The sequence below is a fragment of the Larus michahellis genome, chromosome 1, assembly GCF_964199755.1.
Source record: "Larus michahellis chromosome 1, bLarMic1.1, whole genome shotgun sequence".
In the NCBI taxonomy this organism is placed as follows: domain Eukaryota; kingdom Metazoa; phylum Chordata; class Aves; order Charadriiformes; family Laridae; genus Larus; species Larus michahellis.
In genome coordinates this window covers 37,359,952-37,377,164 of record NC_133896.1, presented here as the reverse complement: position 1 = coordinate 37,377,164, position 17,213 = coordinate 37,359,952, and the positions used below count along the sequence as shown (strand labels likewise).

The following is a 17,213-nucleotide window of genomic DNA, read 5'->3' as shown; positions in this document are numbered from 1 at the left end:
ACCCAAAGGAGATGGTGGCATCTTTACAGAGGCTACCACAGTGGCCGCAAACCCAGCTGCAGTGCTGGATGTATCTGTTGCAGCTTTCAAGGGCGGTTTCGACACGCTGTAGAGGTTGAGCACAGCCGTGCCTGACGGCTTTCCGCAGCGGGGGACGTCTTTCTCTATTTGCTTACTCACAGAAGAGCCCGTGACTAAGGGTGCAGACTGACGCCTGGCCACAGAGCGGGTTTAGCAGCTCTGAGCCAGGAGGGCAGGCGGCCACGCGTCCCTCCACGCCGCCGAGCTGTCCTGACACGGCCACTGCTTTTCAATTTTTCAGCCAGATCCGTTCCTCCGCCTGGCTCACCGGTGTGCCTGCCAACCGGGAAAGGACAGAGGTTCTTGCACACTTCTGCTATTGTAGCCTTTCATCTCCATACCACTTTACAGCTTTTAAATATTATATTCACGCTAAGTCATAAATGTTGAATGCTTCCTCTGCTACTTAAACAGCAATTTAAGGGAGCAGCTTGAAGTAGGATGCCTCATAAAAATGGAGCTCATGAAGGGGGAGAAGGAAAAACGTTGTAAGCTGTAATCGTTCTGAGAAAACGTTGCTGGAAGATATATAATCCAACATGACACTTGAAGTTCTTGCCACAGAGCATTTGATCGTAAAAGAAAAAAATATGATTTTTAAGGCCTATTTTCACATCAGTGCACTATACATCCTGTCAGAACGAATAGTGCACTAGCTTAAATGATAAATAAAAAATACTTTATTTTCACAGCCAAAGTCTTTCCATTCCAACAGCAACTGTAAAAATAGAGCTACTGAAAGCGAGTGTAACTGTAAGAGTTAACAGAAATTTTATATCTCAGCAGAGAACAGTATGAGGTTATTACATCTCCCTAAGCCAGAACAAAACGATAGGAAAAGACTGACCTTTCTGTCCCACCTTGGGTTTCAAATATCACCTGTTAAACAAAGGCTCAGTGACGTAAATCAAAAGCAAACCACACACCTCAACATGTCACTCCACTAGGGATAGCACCAGATTGTCCTAAAAAGCGCAGCGGGATGGCAGCAGCGGGTGAGGAACATCCAGGGTGGTGAGAACACCCGTGGGGTTCCATGCTGGAACTGCCCCCGGGGTCACCATGAAACCAACGATGTGGCCAAATGGTTTTCAAAGCGAGGAACAGCAAATGGGGACTCTTCACCAGCACTAGATTATATATGTTCTCCTACCATAAAGAATGGGAGGTAACAGGTGAAGGAAATGACTACATTTTAGAGTACACCAGAGGTAATCAAAGGGCTGAAAAGCACAAAAGTTGTTTTCTACTCAGGGTAAACCCACCTTTGGCTACTACGAATCAGAGCCCAGGGAGTGAAAGGACATGTACGTGGTGTGTACCTGGGACATGCAATACTCCAAGATGCAGCTGCCTCCTCCCACATGAAGGACAGGGCAGGGGAGAAGACTGAAGGGTTTTTGCCAGGGGTGGGAAGCCACAAGGACACTTTGGAGCGGCACTACCCACACACCCCTGTAATCACAGAATCACAGAATGGTTTGGGTTGGGGGGACCTTAAAGATCATCTAGTTCCAACCCCCCTGCCATGGGCAGGGACACCTCCCACTAGACCAGGCTGCTCAAAGCCCCATCCAGCCTGGCCTTGAACACTTCCAGGGACGGGGCATCCACAGCTCCTCTGGGCAACCTGTGCCAGTGTCTCACCACCCTCAGAGTGAAATACAGGTATAATATTACGCATCCCCTTCCCGTCGGGTGGACATGTGGTGCTTTGACCTGGATCACACTGGACCCAGGCTATGCTGTCACCCCACGCCATGCTATCACCCCACGCCAGCCATCCAGCACGAAGAGCCATCATCCCTCACGCCCCGAGGCTTCGTGTGGGGAAGCCCAGGCTCCCGTCGGGGCCGGGCGAGGAACACGCTTCCAGCGGGAGACACCGGACCGAGCCCCCCCCGCCCCAACCCCTCCCAAAGCCGCGTAACCCTCAGTTTTGGGGAACGCGGGCTCGCTCACCGGCGCAGCGCAGGCCCTGCGACAGGACGAAGCGGCAGCAGAGGTCGCACCACGTTCCCGCCGCCGCCGCCGCCGGACCGAAGCGGTGCGGGGGCTCCGCCGCCGCCTGGAAGATGGTTCGGACGTGGCGGGGCCGCGGGCGGCGGCGGCCGGCGCCGTACGCGGGGCCCGGGATGCCGGCGGGAGCGACCGGCTGCGGGAACATCGGCCGCGGCGCCGCCCGGCCCCGCGGCGGCTTCTCCCCGCCGTCGCCCGGGGCCGCCGCCATGCGGAGAGCCGTGCGGCGGCCGCTGCCCGCCCGCCTCTCCCCGCCGAGCGGCCGCGGCGGGCGGCGGTGGACGCCTCCCGCACATGAGGGAGCGGGCGGCGGCGGCGGGGGGGACGGGGGGGGCCGCACAGCACCGCACCGGCGCCGCGTCCTCCCCCGACCTGGCGGCCGGCGCCCGGCGGGGCTGGGCTGGGCTCAGCGCCGCCGCCTCCCGCTCCCTCTCACGGCGCAACGGAGGGAGAGCCGCGGGCGGCGGCCCTGGAAGGCTCCTGGTGTGCCGGCCCCGCTCCCGCCGGGATGCAAAGGAGCGCTTTTTCCTGCCGTTTTCGAGGCGCTCACTGATAACGCGTGTTACAAACAGAAGATACGAAGCGTTTCCCGGAGGTACGTTTTACTACCGCAGATAAAACAATTAAGACCCGATAATACGCTGCTTTGTGGCGGCTTTGGTTTGGTTTTTTGCTTTTGTTTCCCAAGCTGAAGTTTCCAGGGAAGCGTTTGAGGGAGACGCCGCCTTCCGCGGCAGCGGGAACTGTGAGCGCCGCCGCCCCAGGGGGCAGAGGCGGGCCCCGGCCCCGCCGGTCGCTCCCCCGAGCCCCGCGTCCCTTTTTGTAACGAGCTGGGGGCAAAGCGACAGCACCGTCAGTGAGGTAAAGCCCGGATCTGTCAAACCTGCAGAGGACTTACTGGTAGGTGGAACTGTCGCGTCTCCCAGGCGTTAGAAACACCGGCTGGTTTGCTGCAGCCTTGCACGGAGTTTAAGTGGTATAAAGTGGGATGTAGGCATTAAGGCATTTTTAGGATGTGGAGAAACAGGATTTATGAACAATTCACCTGCACATTCACACAGAAGGTTCCAAGGAATGAAAATGGGGGGGAGAAAAAGTTACGTCTTTTCACCTGCTCCTGTCCTCTTAAATCTGAAGCTGGCCATCAGCACAGGAGCAGCAGCACGATGGTGCTGGCGTCATCTGCGCTCACCATGAGTTAGCAAACGCGCCTGCCAAGCTCGAAGTGCCCCACTTTGTTCTCCCCAGCACGGCACAGGGCTGTACAGCCGGATTCACTCGCTCGCAACCAGCTCCACAATCGCTAACGAACCTCTAATGTATCCACACGTACTCCGGATGCTGAAGCAACTCTCTCACTGTCACCCGGGGAGCTGGCAGGAGCCGGTGATGCACTTCATCAACTTCTGAAGGCTGTGGAAGCCCCGGTAGTCACAGACTTCAACGCTTGTGCAGGTTTTCAGCAGAACAGAACCTTGAACAACTGCAGTATGCCCGTGCCCTTCTGCGTAGCACACCAGCAGCTGTACCTGTTGCCGTCAGTCTCCATCAATAGGAAGCAAAGTTCTCCAGAAGATGGCCAAGTGGACATCTACAAGCACAACCACTGCTGGCCAGGCTGGTACCAGTGTCAATATAGCAAATTCCCCCAAGGCACACTACCCCTACTGGATTTTTTTGTGATCAATGGAACAAATAACAAAAAAAAAAAAAAAAAAAAAAAGCTGTGTAGAGCACAGAAAATTAAAATTCTGCCAATGGCAGGATCAGCCACAAGAGCTCCAAAGAGATAACCAGTTCCTAAAACCCCTCTGTCATCAGTATTGCCCAATTCCCAGAACAATCTGTTCCAGCACTTTACCCTCTTTACTATGAGAAGGACTTTTCCAAACTTGTAGTCTGGATTTTTTTGTTTCTTGAACTAATATTTATATTTGTAACCTCTAATCCTTTCATCACAGACATGGTGGTAAACACTGATCTTCCGGAACAGCCTTTAGATGACTGAAGACTTTTGGTCCCCCTTCTTCCAATCTTCTTTCAGCCAGCCAGCTCCCATTTTTCCCCAGTCCCTCTCAGGTGAGTTTTCCAGACCCTGGCCATTCTTTTTTTTCTCCCCTAACTTATCTTCAGGTGGCCAGTATCAACTTTTATGGCCAAGCCAGTTTAAAAGCACTTGTCGTCGGGCTGGTCATGGGTAAACTGAGCTTTCCTCTGCACAGAGCATCCATCCCATTGATTTCCCAGGTCCCCAGCTAGAAGTCATCCCCAGTTTAGGTAACGACACGTGGCAGCCACACCAACTGCGGTGCCTTCCCTGGAAGGGGTTTCACAGGAACAGCAGGCTCTGCAAGTACTCAGTAATAGTTCCGTGTTTAATTTTACCCCAAAAAGTTTATGTGACTGCAGTTTATTCCACATCTCCCCTCTTTTAGGCTTTGAGCTTTAAAAAAACCAAAACCACACCAAAGTAACTTTTTCCATTCAGCCTTTTAAATCCTTGTCATAATACTGTATCCAAAATTATTCTGTGATTACCACTTCTACAGTAATTAACTAAATTAGCACTGACTGAGCTCCACCAGTGGACTGTTTCACACTGAGCAGGGACTAGGAATTTTGCCACCATTACAGAGAACTAATTTAGATGAGAGCAGGTATCAGCAGTGGTTAACAAATAAATAAAAAGGATTAGTGGCTCTACCATACAGCCCGTGCTAGTGATTCCGCTGTACGGACACTCTTTCTGGAGAGCTGGCTAATGCAAACCACGCTGCAATTCGCTACATCAGATTTCAAGGCTTCGTATCATACTTATGGGGGAATAAAAATTATACGATAATACTGAAATGAAGAGAAGTGAAATTATGGAAAGAGACAGAAGCAAGCACACACTGTACAGTAAGTGGCTGATGATGTATTTATGTCATTAAGTCATTCACTCATGCATTTTCACAGTTCATATGAAAACAGGTTTGTTCAAGTAACAGATAATTAATATACTAAGCTAAACCCCCCAAAACCAGTAAACCAGCTTGAGGAGGAAGAACCGTATATTACTTTCTATTACTTCTTTTGGCAAATCAGTAGCATGACTGAGAGTATCAGGACACTTAGTTTGAGCCAAAAATTCATGGTATTATACACTATGCTTTGGCATGAAAAATATATTTGCTTCATAAGAACGTAATCAGTAAATTATGAACTGATTACTTCAAGTTCCTTAGCTACTGCTGAGTTAAAATTGCTTTAGAAAAAGAAATTTTAACAAGATTAAGATTACTGATGTATTTAGCAACACTAAAACCAGCAATGTTTAAAATGAACATAAAATATAACATTTTCAATCATGTAAAAGAATGCCACACGTACTTCAATATACAGACTATATTGTTACTGCAATTAACTTTGTTTTTCAGACTGCTTCAGTATAAAGAAGTTGACAGTTATGTATTTCAGCTAACACTTAATTTCTTGCAAAATTAACAAAGTGTTACAGACATAATATTGGGAAAAAATGTAATTTTTGCACAGTTCAAAAGCCCAATCAATTCTTGTAACACTTAATGCATGTGTTTCACTGACACTCAGTGAGACTGTGGACATGAATGAACAAGTGTACAAGCAGGCATTAAAACACTCCAGTTAGACATGATTCCAGTATTTTAAAACAAACAGTTGAGAATGCCACGGCTAATCAGGAGAAAAACACGTAGCAAACTGTTGCACTCCTTTTGCATAGCTAGATTTTTTCTGGGGACAAAGCCTGCAAAGAAAGAAGCTGCTCGTGTGGGTGTAAAAACATCTGAATTCCCTTTTAATCTTTGATTCTCACCAAGACACTGGAAAGCAGGTCTCAGACATCAAGGCAGTGAATTTCCTCCTCTTTTAACAATGAAAGAATCAATTATAAATTTCATAAGTTTCTATTCAAATACTAAAAAAAAAAATGCAATGGAAATGTTTTGTATTCGGACCTCAACATGTAAGCAGGGAATAAGCATCACAAAACTATCAGGTGCTATCACAGATTACTGCTGTTTAGTTTACACCTAAATGTTTCACCATTAATTATGGAAAATTCTATATGTAGTTGGTGCAGCTCTTCTTACAGATGTAATATAGCAATTAGAAGTGCTATTGGACACCACTGGACATCCACGTCCAGGTTTCCGCAAGGAAAGAATGAGTCCTGCAATATTTGCATGCTCTTCGGCTGAAACAACCAAGGACACCTGTAGTATCCAAACAAAGTAAGGGATGTTTTCTGAGTTTTTCTTTGTTTGTTTTCCTCTTCTCTTTCTCCTCTCTTAGGTGTTTTGGAGCAGACTGTTTCATTCTGCTTCTCTGAAACCTAATCATGTAGTACTGAGAGTAGTACTTTCAGTACTACTACACCAGTAACTTAGTTTTCCAATATTCAATTACTAGTGAGGCATGATGCTACCTAGTCTACTAATTGCCTGCAAATTCTCCTAATATGGATTTTTAACCTTTTTAAAAAGTTACGCCTGCAAACAGGATTCTCAAAAAGCTGTTTCAAGAACCCGCTTCTCTTGCGGTGAGCAACAAGATTTCAGGGAAATTCTGAAAATGCTCTACTTTAAAAAAGGAGGTTTTCTATTCAGTCTGACAACCCGGAGTGCAAAACTTCTATATACAGAGCAGTCAAATGATTACAGACAACAGAGCACCACATATGGAGAGGAACTTCACAAAATTTTGTGAATTTGTTTTCTCAAGTAAGAAGTGAACTAACAGTTTGGTTGTGAAAGAAAGACAAATGCATTTCCACTCAGTCCTATCTGTGCTTTCAGTCCCTGTTCACACTTATTTCAAAAGATGTCATTTAAAACATGTTCTGTGATGATCACAGTCATTCAGCTGGACTCCGCAATAACAGTGGTGCTTAAAGGAAACTCAGAACACCCTTTAAAGACTATTCATAATGTTTAGAGTTCTGGAAGTCCTCTTGCAATAAAGACTAAATCGCATTCTGACAAAAAGGGCAATATTCAAAGCAAAAAAATGCCAATTTCATTAACAACACACTTGCCTTTAGGACTTTGTCAGAGATCCCCCAAGGAGCTAAATTCCCTGCCAGGAGTAATTCTATCCTAACATGGACCAAAAAAAGATATATATTTCTTTCATATTTACATATTATACATATTTACATTTTTTAATACTACAGTTGTAGAGGGGAAAAAAACCTCTGGATACAGATTTATTATCTGCCTTTAAATGTCCCAACAGTATTTTTTTCCCCTCTGAAAAAATTTACAAGTCCTCTTCAGGTCCTTTGAAAGCTAGATACAGTCCACGTTCCGCAGGCCACCATCTGCAGTCAAAGCACCAAATCTAAAATGAAAAAACAGTGTATTCTTAGGTGATTGGCCAGATTATAGAATCAATCCTTAATTCATTATAATTTATTTAAGGGTTTTTCCTTTCCCTTGCCACATGCCAACACACACGTTTGTATCTAACTTTTCTATGTGAAAAGAAGATAGAAGAAAGGACTGGGAGTGGAGAACAAAACCAAACCAAACCAAACCAATTCAGCTTGAAGCTAAGCTCAGCTGCACCAGCAATTTACCCTGAAGCTTTCAGAAGATCATTATTTTTATATATTTTATCATCAACATAATTGGAAAAAATGACAGTCAGTTTGTATGTGATAATCAGGATTGTGAGAACTATGTTGGCCTCTTTCTCTTCACTTTACTTAGGCAATCCGAAAGCCACGAAATCATTCATTCAGATTGGTGTAATTCCACAGCTGTTAAAAATTACGTCTAAAAGTGAGGAGCACCACTGGATTGGTGCAACAGTATTGTGTTTAATTTCAGAATTATTCTGTCTGTGCAACAGGTATTTGTATTAGCTAAACACAAGTAACATGGAACTAAACCGCCACGATTGCTGTATCAGAATAATTTTACAGTAATGTTTCAAGGTTTTGAATACCTTTTTTTTTGTTACACCTCAGATTAACAGTTCAAAATATATTTACAATTGAAGAGATTACAGAATCATCCCTTAGTTTAAGTTCTGGATCTACAAAATGTACCAAATTAAGCCCGTTCCCAGTATCAGCCCAAAAAGGGAAAACAATTGCTTGCCTTTCCAAAATGTGATTGTTCTCAGCCAGCTCTTTAACAACTCCTTCCATTTCCTCCTTTAGTTTCTTCATACTGTAGTAACAAGAAGTGAAAGAAAGGTAACAATTTTTATAGAGACAGTTATCTGCTATGATCACTCACCACCAGACAGCTTTCAGCAACTTGTCATTACATACAAAATCAGGGACAGATAACAGGTTGGTTATTTACTAAAAGTGACTGATGATATATTGGTGTTGTCCCCTGCTCACTCCCAAATCTGTACCAGCACTTTAGCAATATGAAGTTTTTCCTGCAATATAAAATTCTTGATTTTAATACAGCAATCACTAAGTCCACTATAATTATTTTCTTTTTCAATTTGCCTCTATAACAGCTATAGAATATTACATCAATCCAATTAAGGAATTCTCACCCAAGAGTCATTTCAACTAATGTGTTTGAGCTTGGATAGACTGTATTCATTGTATGTTTCACCCCACTGGAAGCTGCAAACATTTTCTGTGGCAGAGCATCTTGTAACTGTAATAGATGAAAAGGAAATGTAAGTTACAACGTAAGTTGTCGTATGTATCTTTATGTCCACCTCACAATCCTTCTTTACATTCTCCACTGCTATGATGCCTCCTAAAATCCAGTATTAAGGTGGCTGATATTCCCCAAGTTGAGATCATCATGGCAAGTTTTGTATTGACACGACCTATAGTTCCCTGATTTGTTCCATCTTCTTAACTGTCTTATACATTCATAAAAAACTCTCAACAGGAAGAACTATTTGTTATGTTTGTAGATATCCTAAGGCAACAGGATCCTACTCAATAACTGACTTTGGTAGTGCTACTAAAATCCAAAGAAATAACAAGTAAAATGCTGCTCTCCACCATTCTTCAATTGCTTTTGACCTCTCGCGTGCTCTTCTTTAATTTATGTTTTCTGTAGAGAAAATAATAATTTTACTGCATGAAAATGCTCTCATTCTCTTGATTTTGATGTAATTCTGATAAGCTTGCATCCCACAGACCCACCATCCAAATTTAACAAAACATTTTTTTCCATGTCCCCAGCAGCCTTAATTTAGCACGTATCCCCTAATCTTGAATACGGGAGTAGTGTTTTTATGCTTCATAAGAGTATTAAAATAATTCTCTAGATGCTCAGATACCCTTATGATAACAGTTACACAGAACACTTTTCAGTGAACCCACATCCATTTGCACACATTTTTGGGGGGGAATGCTAACACTACCACAAAAAAAAACCTCAAAAACTGAACCCCACCAAAAAATCAAAATCTAAAAATCCCCCCCAAACTCCAAAATCAAGTCAGAATTCAAAAAAATTATGCCACTCTTTATGCCACTTTGAGACCTGCGATGAAGCCACTATAGACCAAACACTGCAACCATGCAGGCCTATATTTTAATACGACTGCATTAATGTAAGACCCACTGTAAACAACACTATTGACATTAAACCATGGGGAGTAGTCTTTTATCTATGCAAAGACTTTACATAGTTTTGAAGCATTCTACCTCATTTATATAATCCTGGTATTTGGATACCTCTTCTTCAATATCAAAACACTGGTTGGTGAGAGCCAGTAACTGCTTCCTTGTGTGAAGCATTTTCCTAAAAGAAAAAAAGTTTGCTTTTAAGAGCTTCCTTTATAAAAGTGGTGCAGTGAACATTACCAAATATTAAAAAAAAAAAAATCAATAGCTTGCCTTGTCCAGTCCTCAGCCTTGTCCAAAAATGCATCATATTTGCTGACACATTCATCTTTGAATAGAGCTATGGCTTTTGTAGCATGCAAATACAGCTTCTGCCTGCAACACAGAAACAACCGGAACAGTGTTACACTGCTTTCAAAACCCCGTTCCTCTAACTTACTTTATGAAACTTGGAGAAGAGCTATATAGACTTAAAATCCCTTTAGCCACCTTTCTTCATGCTGTTGTAATGTACAAGAACTCAACACACCGCACGAACTGACAGTTTGTGTTTCAAAAATATTCCCTAGCAGGGAGAAAAAAAAAATTATTTGAAGCATTTAGTTGCAATTATTTGTATATGAACAAATGGTCAAATATCTTCTCCAAGTCAGTATTTATCCAAGCAGGTATATTTATGGAAAAGGAATTCTAAATGGAAGTGACAGAAATCCTTATTATTTCTTATTTGCCTTCAGCAGATACTTGGAACTTCCAGCATATATGAATAATCCTTTGTGCTGAGTAATATACATGCAAGAAAAAAACCCAGGATTTTTGTGTCAGCCTAAACTTATGACAGGAGAAAAAAGCAAGCAAATAAGGACAGGAAAGCAAAACAAAACCCAATTCTGGTTAGTGTTGCAGACAGCAATCCCAGTGTAACAGCCTTACCATGCACCAGTAAGGAAAATTAAGGGACAAAATACTGGGACACTACATGTAACACCTGCTTCTGGTATTCCATTAAGTCTTGCATGACAGCTATTGGTTAATCAAATTCTGGCTGGAGTGTAGTTGGATTGTCATCAGGCGTCATTCGACCAGAAGAAAATCTGAATTGCGTGCTGCTTCCTTGTCTATCTAGTGGTAAATGTTGCAAAGGCCAGCCTCTGTTGCTAATGGCACGCAGTTCTTAACAAAAACCACTGCCATTTCTCTCTGGCATGAGTCATAGAAAATAAAATGTAGTTAGGATCTCAAAGATACCAGAACAATCCCAAGGAGACACTTGCTGTAGAAGATACATTAGCATTCAAAACCATGAAAATGAAGCCTATTTATTTAAAGTTATTCATATATTAATGCAAGGACGCAGTTTGAGTAGTAGAAAAAGCCCTAAAATTTCTTTAATCTGCCTGAGGGAGTGCAATTTTAAAATGAGCTACGGATTGTGTTCCAATGTTTGCCAGTTTTCCAACCATATCCTTATGAACACATGACTGGAGATTATTGCTTACATTATCTCTTACATTAAATTCAGCCCTTTGCTGTTGCAGGACAATGATGTGTCCACGTCTTTTTTGTATATCAAGATCTGTCTTACATATTTCCTGCCCCTGCTGTGCTTTATCTTGACGCAACCTTCCCTCCACTTGGCAGTTATTCCATTTAACTCTCGCTATAGGAAAATCAAGTGGAAGAGTTGTGAGAATACCAGTGCCTTCTGCACGTTAGCTTTCTATCTGTAATTATCAGTGAATTGTCACACTAGTGGTAGCAACAGCATGAATTTTGAGAAAACTACAGAGGCAGGGTGTAAATTCACATTGCACTCAGCAAAGTCTAGGGAACCAATCAACTAACCAGCCACTAGGGGAATAACTTAATTACTTAAACATAAGCATCTAGCGTCACTTGAGATGCACAAGGATGCCCTGCTTCCAACTGTTTGTTCAGAAAGGTGTAGGTTTCCCATTTGTCTTGTGTCCTACCTCCCAATCTCAAAGCATGTCTCAGATACCCTGCTTAAATAGTATTAGGCCTCTGTGTATGAGGAACTGAAATCAATCCTGAGACAGGTCCAGCAGCATGAGCACAGCAGCTGTTTACAGCTGCTCAAGAGTTAGTCAGTAGAGTCAGTGGAGCCCAATGGCAGTCTAGACACCCAGGTTACATGCAGACACTTATTGTGGCCACCTCTCATAACTGACAATTTTAAACATGTATGGAGAACTACATTGAAATTTATTTTGCGTGCTGTATTTCCTGGAATACTAAATCATTCCAGAATTTCATTCAGCTAGCCCATATTTTATTCATCTGTAGAAAATTATCTCCACCCTAGTTACAAAGTCGTTTTACTCTTCCTGAGGGCTTCTTCCTCCCTTAAAAAAAAACACAAAAAAGCCGGAAAAAAAATGTACCTCTTGTAGGACAGTTATGCCCAGATAACAAACAGGTATTTCACATCTACATTTAGAAGGTCTATCAAGTGAAGGAACTCCACTGCCAGAAAGCACCTCATTATTATATGCTGACACTCCTATGTATTTAAGATACTTAAAGGAATTTTTTTTAAATGCAATCCTAAACAGGTTATAATTTAAAATAAAAATCAACAAAAGAGGTTATTGGCAAGAGCAGCTGAAGGACCTGAAAGCAAATGTAGTATTTCCCAAAGGTAACTTCAAAACTTACTTGTCAAACTTGTGAATTTGTTCTTCATTATAAGGAAGCCCTAGGATCAGAGCAGATGACAGACATTACCAGTTTAATTCTGTTAGTTGTACTTATGTAAAACTCCACTAAAAATTTACCCATTTCCTTTATGGTTTCCTTCTCCTATCCTGATTGGTAAAAGTGGTCATTTATTTCTTTTTTTTCTCCTCTTCAGTCTTGCAATTCAAATTTATAAGATTAATAGTGGCATTTCATTCATACGGGCTTTAAGATGGTACCTCACTAAGGAAGACCTACAGACATATTCACTGTTGCCGAGTCCTCATTCCTACCACAAATATCCTAGCGGAACAAGGACTGACGTGTCCTTTCCATTACAGTTTATGTTAAAAGTGAATCAAGTAAGTTACTTACTTCGTTCTGCTTTGTCTTTTTTGAACTGATAATAAATATCTGTGATGGAACATAGCAGTGCCTGCAGCCTTTCTGGACTAGAGTGACAAAAGGAAAAAAATGAGACATTTATATATAAACTTAAGAACCTATTAATGAGTTTTATAACTACAACTCAATGTAGAACTCAATAATACTAAAACAATTAATACAGTTACTCACTTTCTGTCTTTTGGATGCATGCCTTCCTGATTTGCCCAGGTGTCAGCCAGTAAACCACCAGGAGAAAGTTTGTTTTTGATATCTTGAAGACTAGTTTCTATTGTGCCCTGAGAGCTGGAGAGCTACATAAGAGCAAGAAAGTTCAATCTTACCACTGGGTAAAGTAAAAAATTACTTGAGGCTGAAAACAGACTGAGCACGTTAATTCTATAGACCCATTTGTTTTGCTGACCTTCATTAAAGAAACATGCCCAATTATCTGCCTATGCTTTGCTAAAAGCGGATAAAACATGGTATTATTAAAGAAAATCATCTTTGACGCTGGCATTTATGTTAGTTAATATTTATTTTCTTTCAATGATAAGTTCCTACCTTTCATATATTCCCTATTTATTTCCACACTTGTTCTTTTAGTTTGTTAAGAATTCATGTAATGACTATCTACATAATTCATACCTTTATTTCTCTACTGGTTCATACAACCTTCAAAACAAAAACTAACCACCTTTTGCTTTTAGAATGGAGAATTTTAGGACACCAGCGTGTAAAGTTATTTTCAATTTTTCCTTACTTGTCTGGAAACATTACACGAATTTCAAAACAGATCACTTTGAAGTGTGTTTGTGTATTTATCATTTTAGAAAGCCAACAAAGTAGTTTAAAATTCTTTAAGGGAGTGGGGAAAAAACCCATCAAAGTAAAATATACTTCATGGTTACAATTTTTTACTCACCTATGTTTGAAAATGAGACTGTATTCAGGAACTTCTTATTATTTTCACTACTCTGGGCTAATAAAAAGAATTACTCTGTTTTCAGTAAGATATCCACATCTCAGTATGGGCATTTGAACAGTCCTTGGCAGTCTAGAATTGACTTTGAAAATTCAGAGCTGTCGTTCACAGAAAAACCTGTGGTATCGTGTGTTTGGCTCTTTCTTTAGAAACACCATTTTAAGAATGACACAGGCTTTGTAAGATACTTACCCGCAACAGTTTTGTGTGTATCTCTGAAATTTCATCCACTTCTGATGCTTCCAAGTTGATTTGCATCAAATTCTCATATCTGACCACAAAAAAAAGGAGAGTTGGAAAAGAAAATAAAAAAGCACAGTTAGAAAAGAAAATGAACAGCAGTGAATACACTCAAAATATTCTTTGAATTTAGAGATTAACAATAATTATCTTTCTTTTATATGAGATATAGTATCTGTCAAGCAGTAACCATGAAACACTGACAACCTCAAGTGGCCGTTAATAACGGAAACATTTTAGTTATGAACTATTTGAAGTGTTAAGGAGAAGTTTGAAACTTCCATTCCTGACTTCTTTATTCTAACCTTATTATTTGTACTCGACAGGCAGTGAAAAACCATTTTCTCTCAATAAATAATTTTTAAAAAGTTACCAAATGAAAGTTACTTGAAGTAGTCAATGACACACAACAAACTAGTACTCCAGTGCACCAAAATGCTCTTCTGTGGAAAAAAAAAAAAAAAAAAAAAAAAAAAGGCTGAGCTACCAAAATCTTGGGTTGGTTGGGTTACCAAAACCTTAGAGGCTGGATTAGTACCACCATCAGTTCATAATGACACTTTCCATATGACCATAGCTGAAGTGCCAAATAAATCATTCAGGACAATATTCTTCCTGTTGAGTCCCAGGCACACTTTATTTTTCAAAACACATCAAAACCAGCCCAGCTGCTTTCAAAAAATACATACTTTGCTCAAGTTCAATATTTTGTTTACCTTTTCAAATAAAAGCTTTGCATTGTCATGCTTTGAAGCCCAGCCTTGAAAAGGGAAGACAAACAAGAGGACGTGTCCTTTGCTAACTCCATAAACGCCTTCTGAAGGCAAATAAACTGAAAATACTGCCCTTTCGTAAGAGGCCGAAAGACCATGTGCAAACACGCAGCAAGTGTCTGTTCACATGAGAACTACTCCAGTTCGGAAGTGGACATAATTTTTGTTCAAATTGCTGCTCTGAAACACTGCTGAATGCACTAGTCACAAATCAGAACCTACAGCGGTTTCTTCTGAGCTAAGTAGCTTCCTTCTGCGGGGACCTGGCAGAATGCAGGAAGAAGCTATGTGAATCAAATACAGAGTGAACAAGAACCAGTCCTGTCAACTAGTGTAAACTGGCTTGAAGGAAAATTTGGATTACAGCCCTGATGATCTGTAACTAGGCTACACAGGTATACTGTTATCTTGTTAGTTATCAACGTTGCTAGTTTCACTGTTGTGTTGGGTTTTTTTAAAGCAAGTACCTTAAAGCCCAGATGCATCAGTCTGTACAAGTTTGGCACGCACACAGCAAGTCTGAAAAATCCTTGGGTATCCATAATTACTACACACAAGCTGTTCAATTTGTACATGCATAGCAGCTCCAACATGGTTTAAGTCTATTCTTAAGTCTACTCTGCAAATCAATGGCTTTACATGCATGCATTAATCATCCTGTGGGCATCTCTATTTTCAGAGCAGCCTGGAAGCAAGTTTAGCGAACCCTATGACCAAGACAGCATTTGGGGGAGACTGGCAGTAGGCTGAATTGAGTAGAAAAGAGCCAGGGTTTAAAGTTTGTATCAGTCTGCGTTAAGGATAACACACCTTAAAGATGGAGCTAATGTTAGTTTGTGGAAAGACTGAACAAAACACTGCAAAGAACACTTTAAAAGTGGAAAGGAATGTGAATGAGAATTGGACATTGCCTGGGACTTGGAGATGAAACAAAGACTGTGAGAGAGAAAAAATAAAACTTGGAAGGAGAATTCAATGGTGCAATCTCATCTCCTACAGACAGCACTTGACTGAAAGAGGTAGGGCAGAAGAGTCTGACATTTGCTGGAAAACGTTTGCTTACTTGGAACGGAAGACAAGAGAAATAAGTGTCTTCTGCGGTCTTTGAAACCTGGAAGACGCCTATGCTAAAAGATCACAATTCTTTAGTTGCTGCTTATAATAAATTTTGTCAGTTTTGAAGAAAGCACTCTAAAAAACTTACTACTATATAGATCTAAATGGGTCTATATGGGCAACAGTGAAATTCTGTGACACAGACCACTGCTATTTAAATTAACCAAAATAGACAAAATCAACATAACAGTCATGCACTTGAAAAAAATGACAGAAGTAGAATTTCCTGTGCAGTTTAACTTTTGGCACCTCTATGCGCATGCACTGTGATGTAGTGATGCCCTAATGCAGCTTTGGGTTTTGGTTGGTTTGGGTTTGTGGGTTTTTTTTGTTTTGTTTTGTTTTTCAGCTGCTCTATGTTATATTTCAACATTAAAATTCCTTCCATGCAGAAAATGCTATGGTCTTAAAGCTGTGAAAGGGGCAGTATTTAAAGTCATCCTTTGTAAATGCACACAAGCAAACTCAGTGACAAAAGCACTAAGTCACTAATGAAAGGAAAGCTATTTGATTCTTTGTCCAGGCTTTCCTATAGCTTCTAAAGTCAACAACAGCAAATGAGGGAAGTCAGAGAAGAAAGGAGTAAAAGAACACATACAGTTACTACTCAATAGTAATTACTTGTTCCCACTAGGTTAAGCAGCAAAATTAACTCTCTAATTTGAGTAAATTGTATTTACTGAATCTGCTTAAGTCACTGCCATCAGCAAATCCATGCTGATTCAAATTCAACTTTTATATGCAAAACCCCTGTAAATAAACATAACTTAAAATACTACTGTCATTAAAGTTGATAATGAAAAATCAATGCATTCAGTGTAGTGCTTCTACTCACATTTTCTCAGCTTTCTCAATGTTTCTGCTGCAGAAATCCAGCCTGATGACAACCTCTGCCTTTTTATGAACCATTTCATTGTAATCATCCTTGATGATTTCACTAAAAAAGTGAAGCATTAGTCTATAACAAAAGTATTCAACTGCCATCTTACCAGCAATCGGTAATACAATACTATACCTACAGCAAAAACTGCTAGTAAGAATTACTTTCAGTTAGAGATCATAGAATCATAGAATCTTCATGGCTGGAAAGGACCTTCGAGATCATCGAGTCCAACCATACACACACCAAAAAAACCCCAAACAATCAAACAAAAACAAAAAACCCACAAACAACCTACAATCTGTGCCACTAGAGATGCATTAATATAATCCTCTATAAAACTATCTTGTGCAAGCTGCTCAATTGTACCTGCATGTTACGAGAGGTTAGACTGAAATTATCTGCAGAAGAAAGTGAAATTGCAAATACCTAAACCTTATTGTCAAAAAAAAATAGTTT

The 17,213-nt window shown here is 41.1% G+C and overlaps 2 protein-coding genes across 6 annotated transcripts in view; both read right to left on the bottom strand.

Annotated features, from left to right (window-relative positions):
* Positions 1-2,361, bottom strand: part of LOC141737549 (ras association domain-containing protein 5-like) — a 55,915-nt gene extending 53,554 nt beyond the window's left edge. The window contains exon 1 of the mRNA XM_074572390.1: positions 2,044-2,361. Coding sequence (XP_074428491.1) covers positions 2,044-2,311 — 268 coding nt within the window. The 5' untranslated portion in view covers positions 2,312-2,361. The remainder of the gene's footprint in view (positions 1-2,043) is intronic.
* Positions 2,362-4,640: 2,279 nt separating this feature from the next.
* TBK1 (TANK binding kinase 1) overlaps positions 4,641-17,213 on the bottom strand; it is a 31,192-nt gene continuing 18,619 nt past the window's right edge. For 3 of the 5 annotated variants that reach the window (XM_074572312.1, XM_074572303.1, XM_074572320.1), the window contains exons 12-21: positions 16,710-16,811; positions 13,938-14,016; positions 12,953-13,074; positions 12,752-12,828; positions 12,356-12,395; positions 9,950-10,051; positions 9,758-9,854; positions 8,641-8,747; positions 8,226-8,297; positions 4,644-7,461 (exon numbers count right to left, since the gene is read on the bottom strand). In XM_074572312.1, the coding sequence (XP_074428413.1) occupies positions 7,410-7,461; positions 8,226-8,297; positions 8,641-8,747; positions 9,758-9,854; positions 9,950-10,051; positions 12,356-12,395; positions 12,752-12,828; positions 12,953-13,074; positions 13,938-14,016; positions 16,710-16,811 (850 nt within the window). In that variant the 3' untranslated portion in view covers positions 4,644-7,409. Of the gene's footprint in view, positions 7,462-8,225; positions 9,159-9,757; positions 9,855-9,949; positions 10,052-12,355; positions 12,396-12,751; positions 12,829-12,952; positions 13,075-13,937; positions 14,017-16,709; positions 16,812-17,213 lie in introns of all 5 variants that reach the window. The other 2 variants (XM_074572296.1, XR_012585205.1) reach the window with 2 other exon arrangements.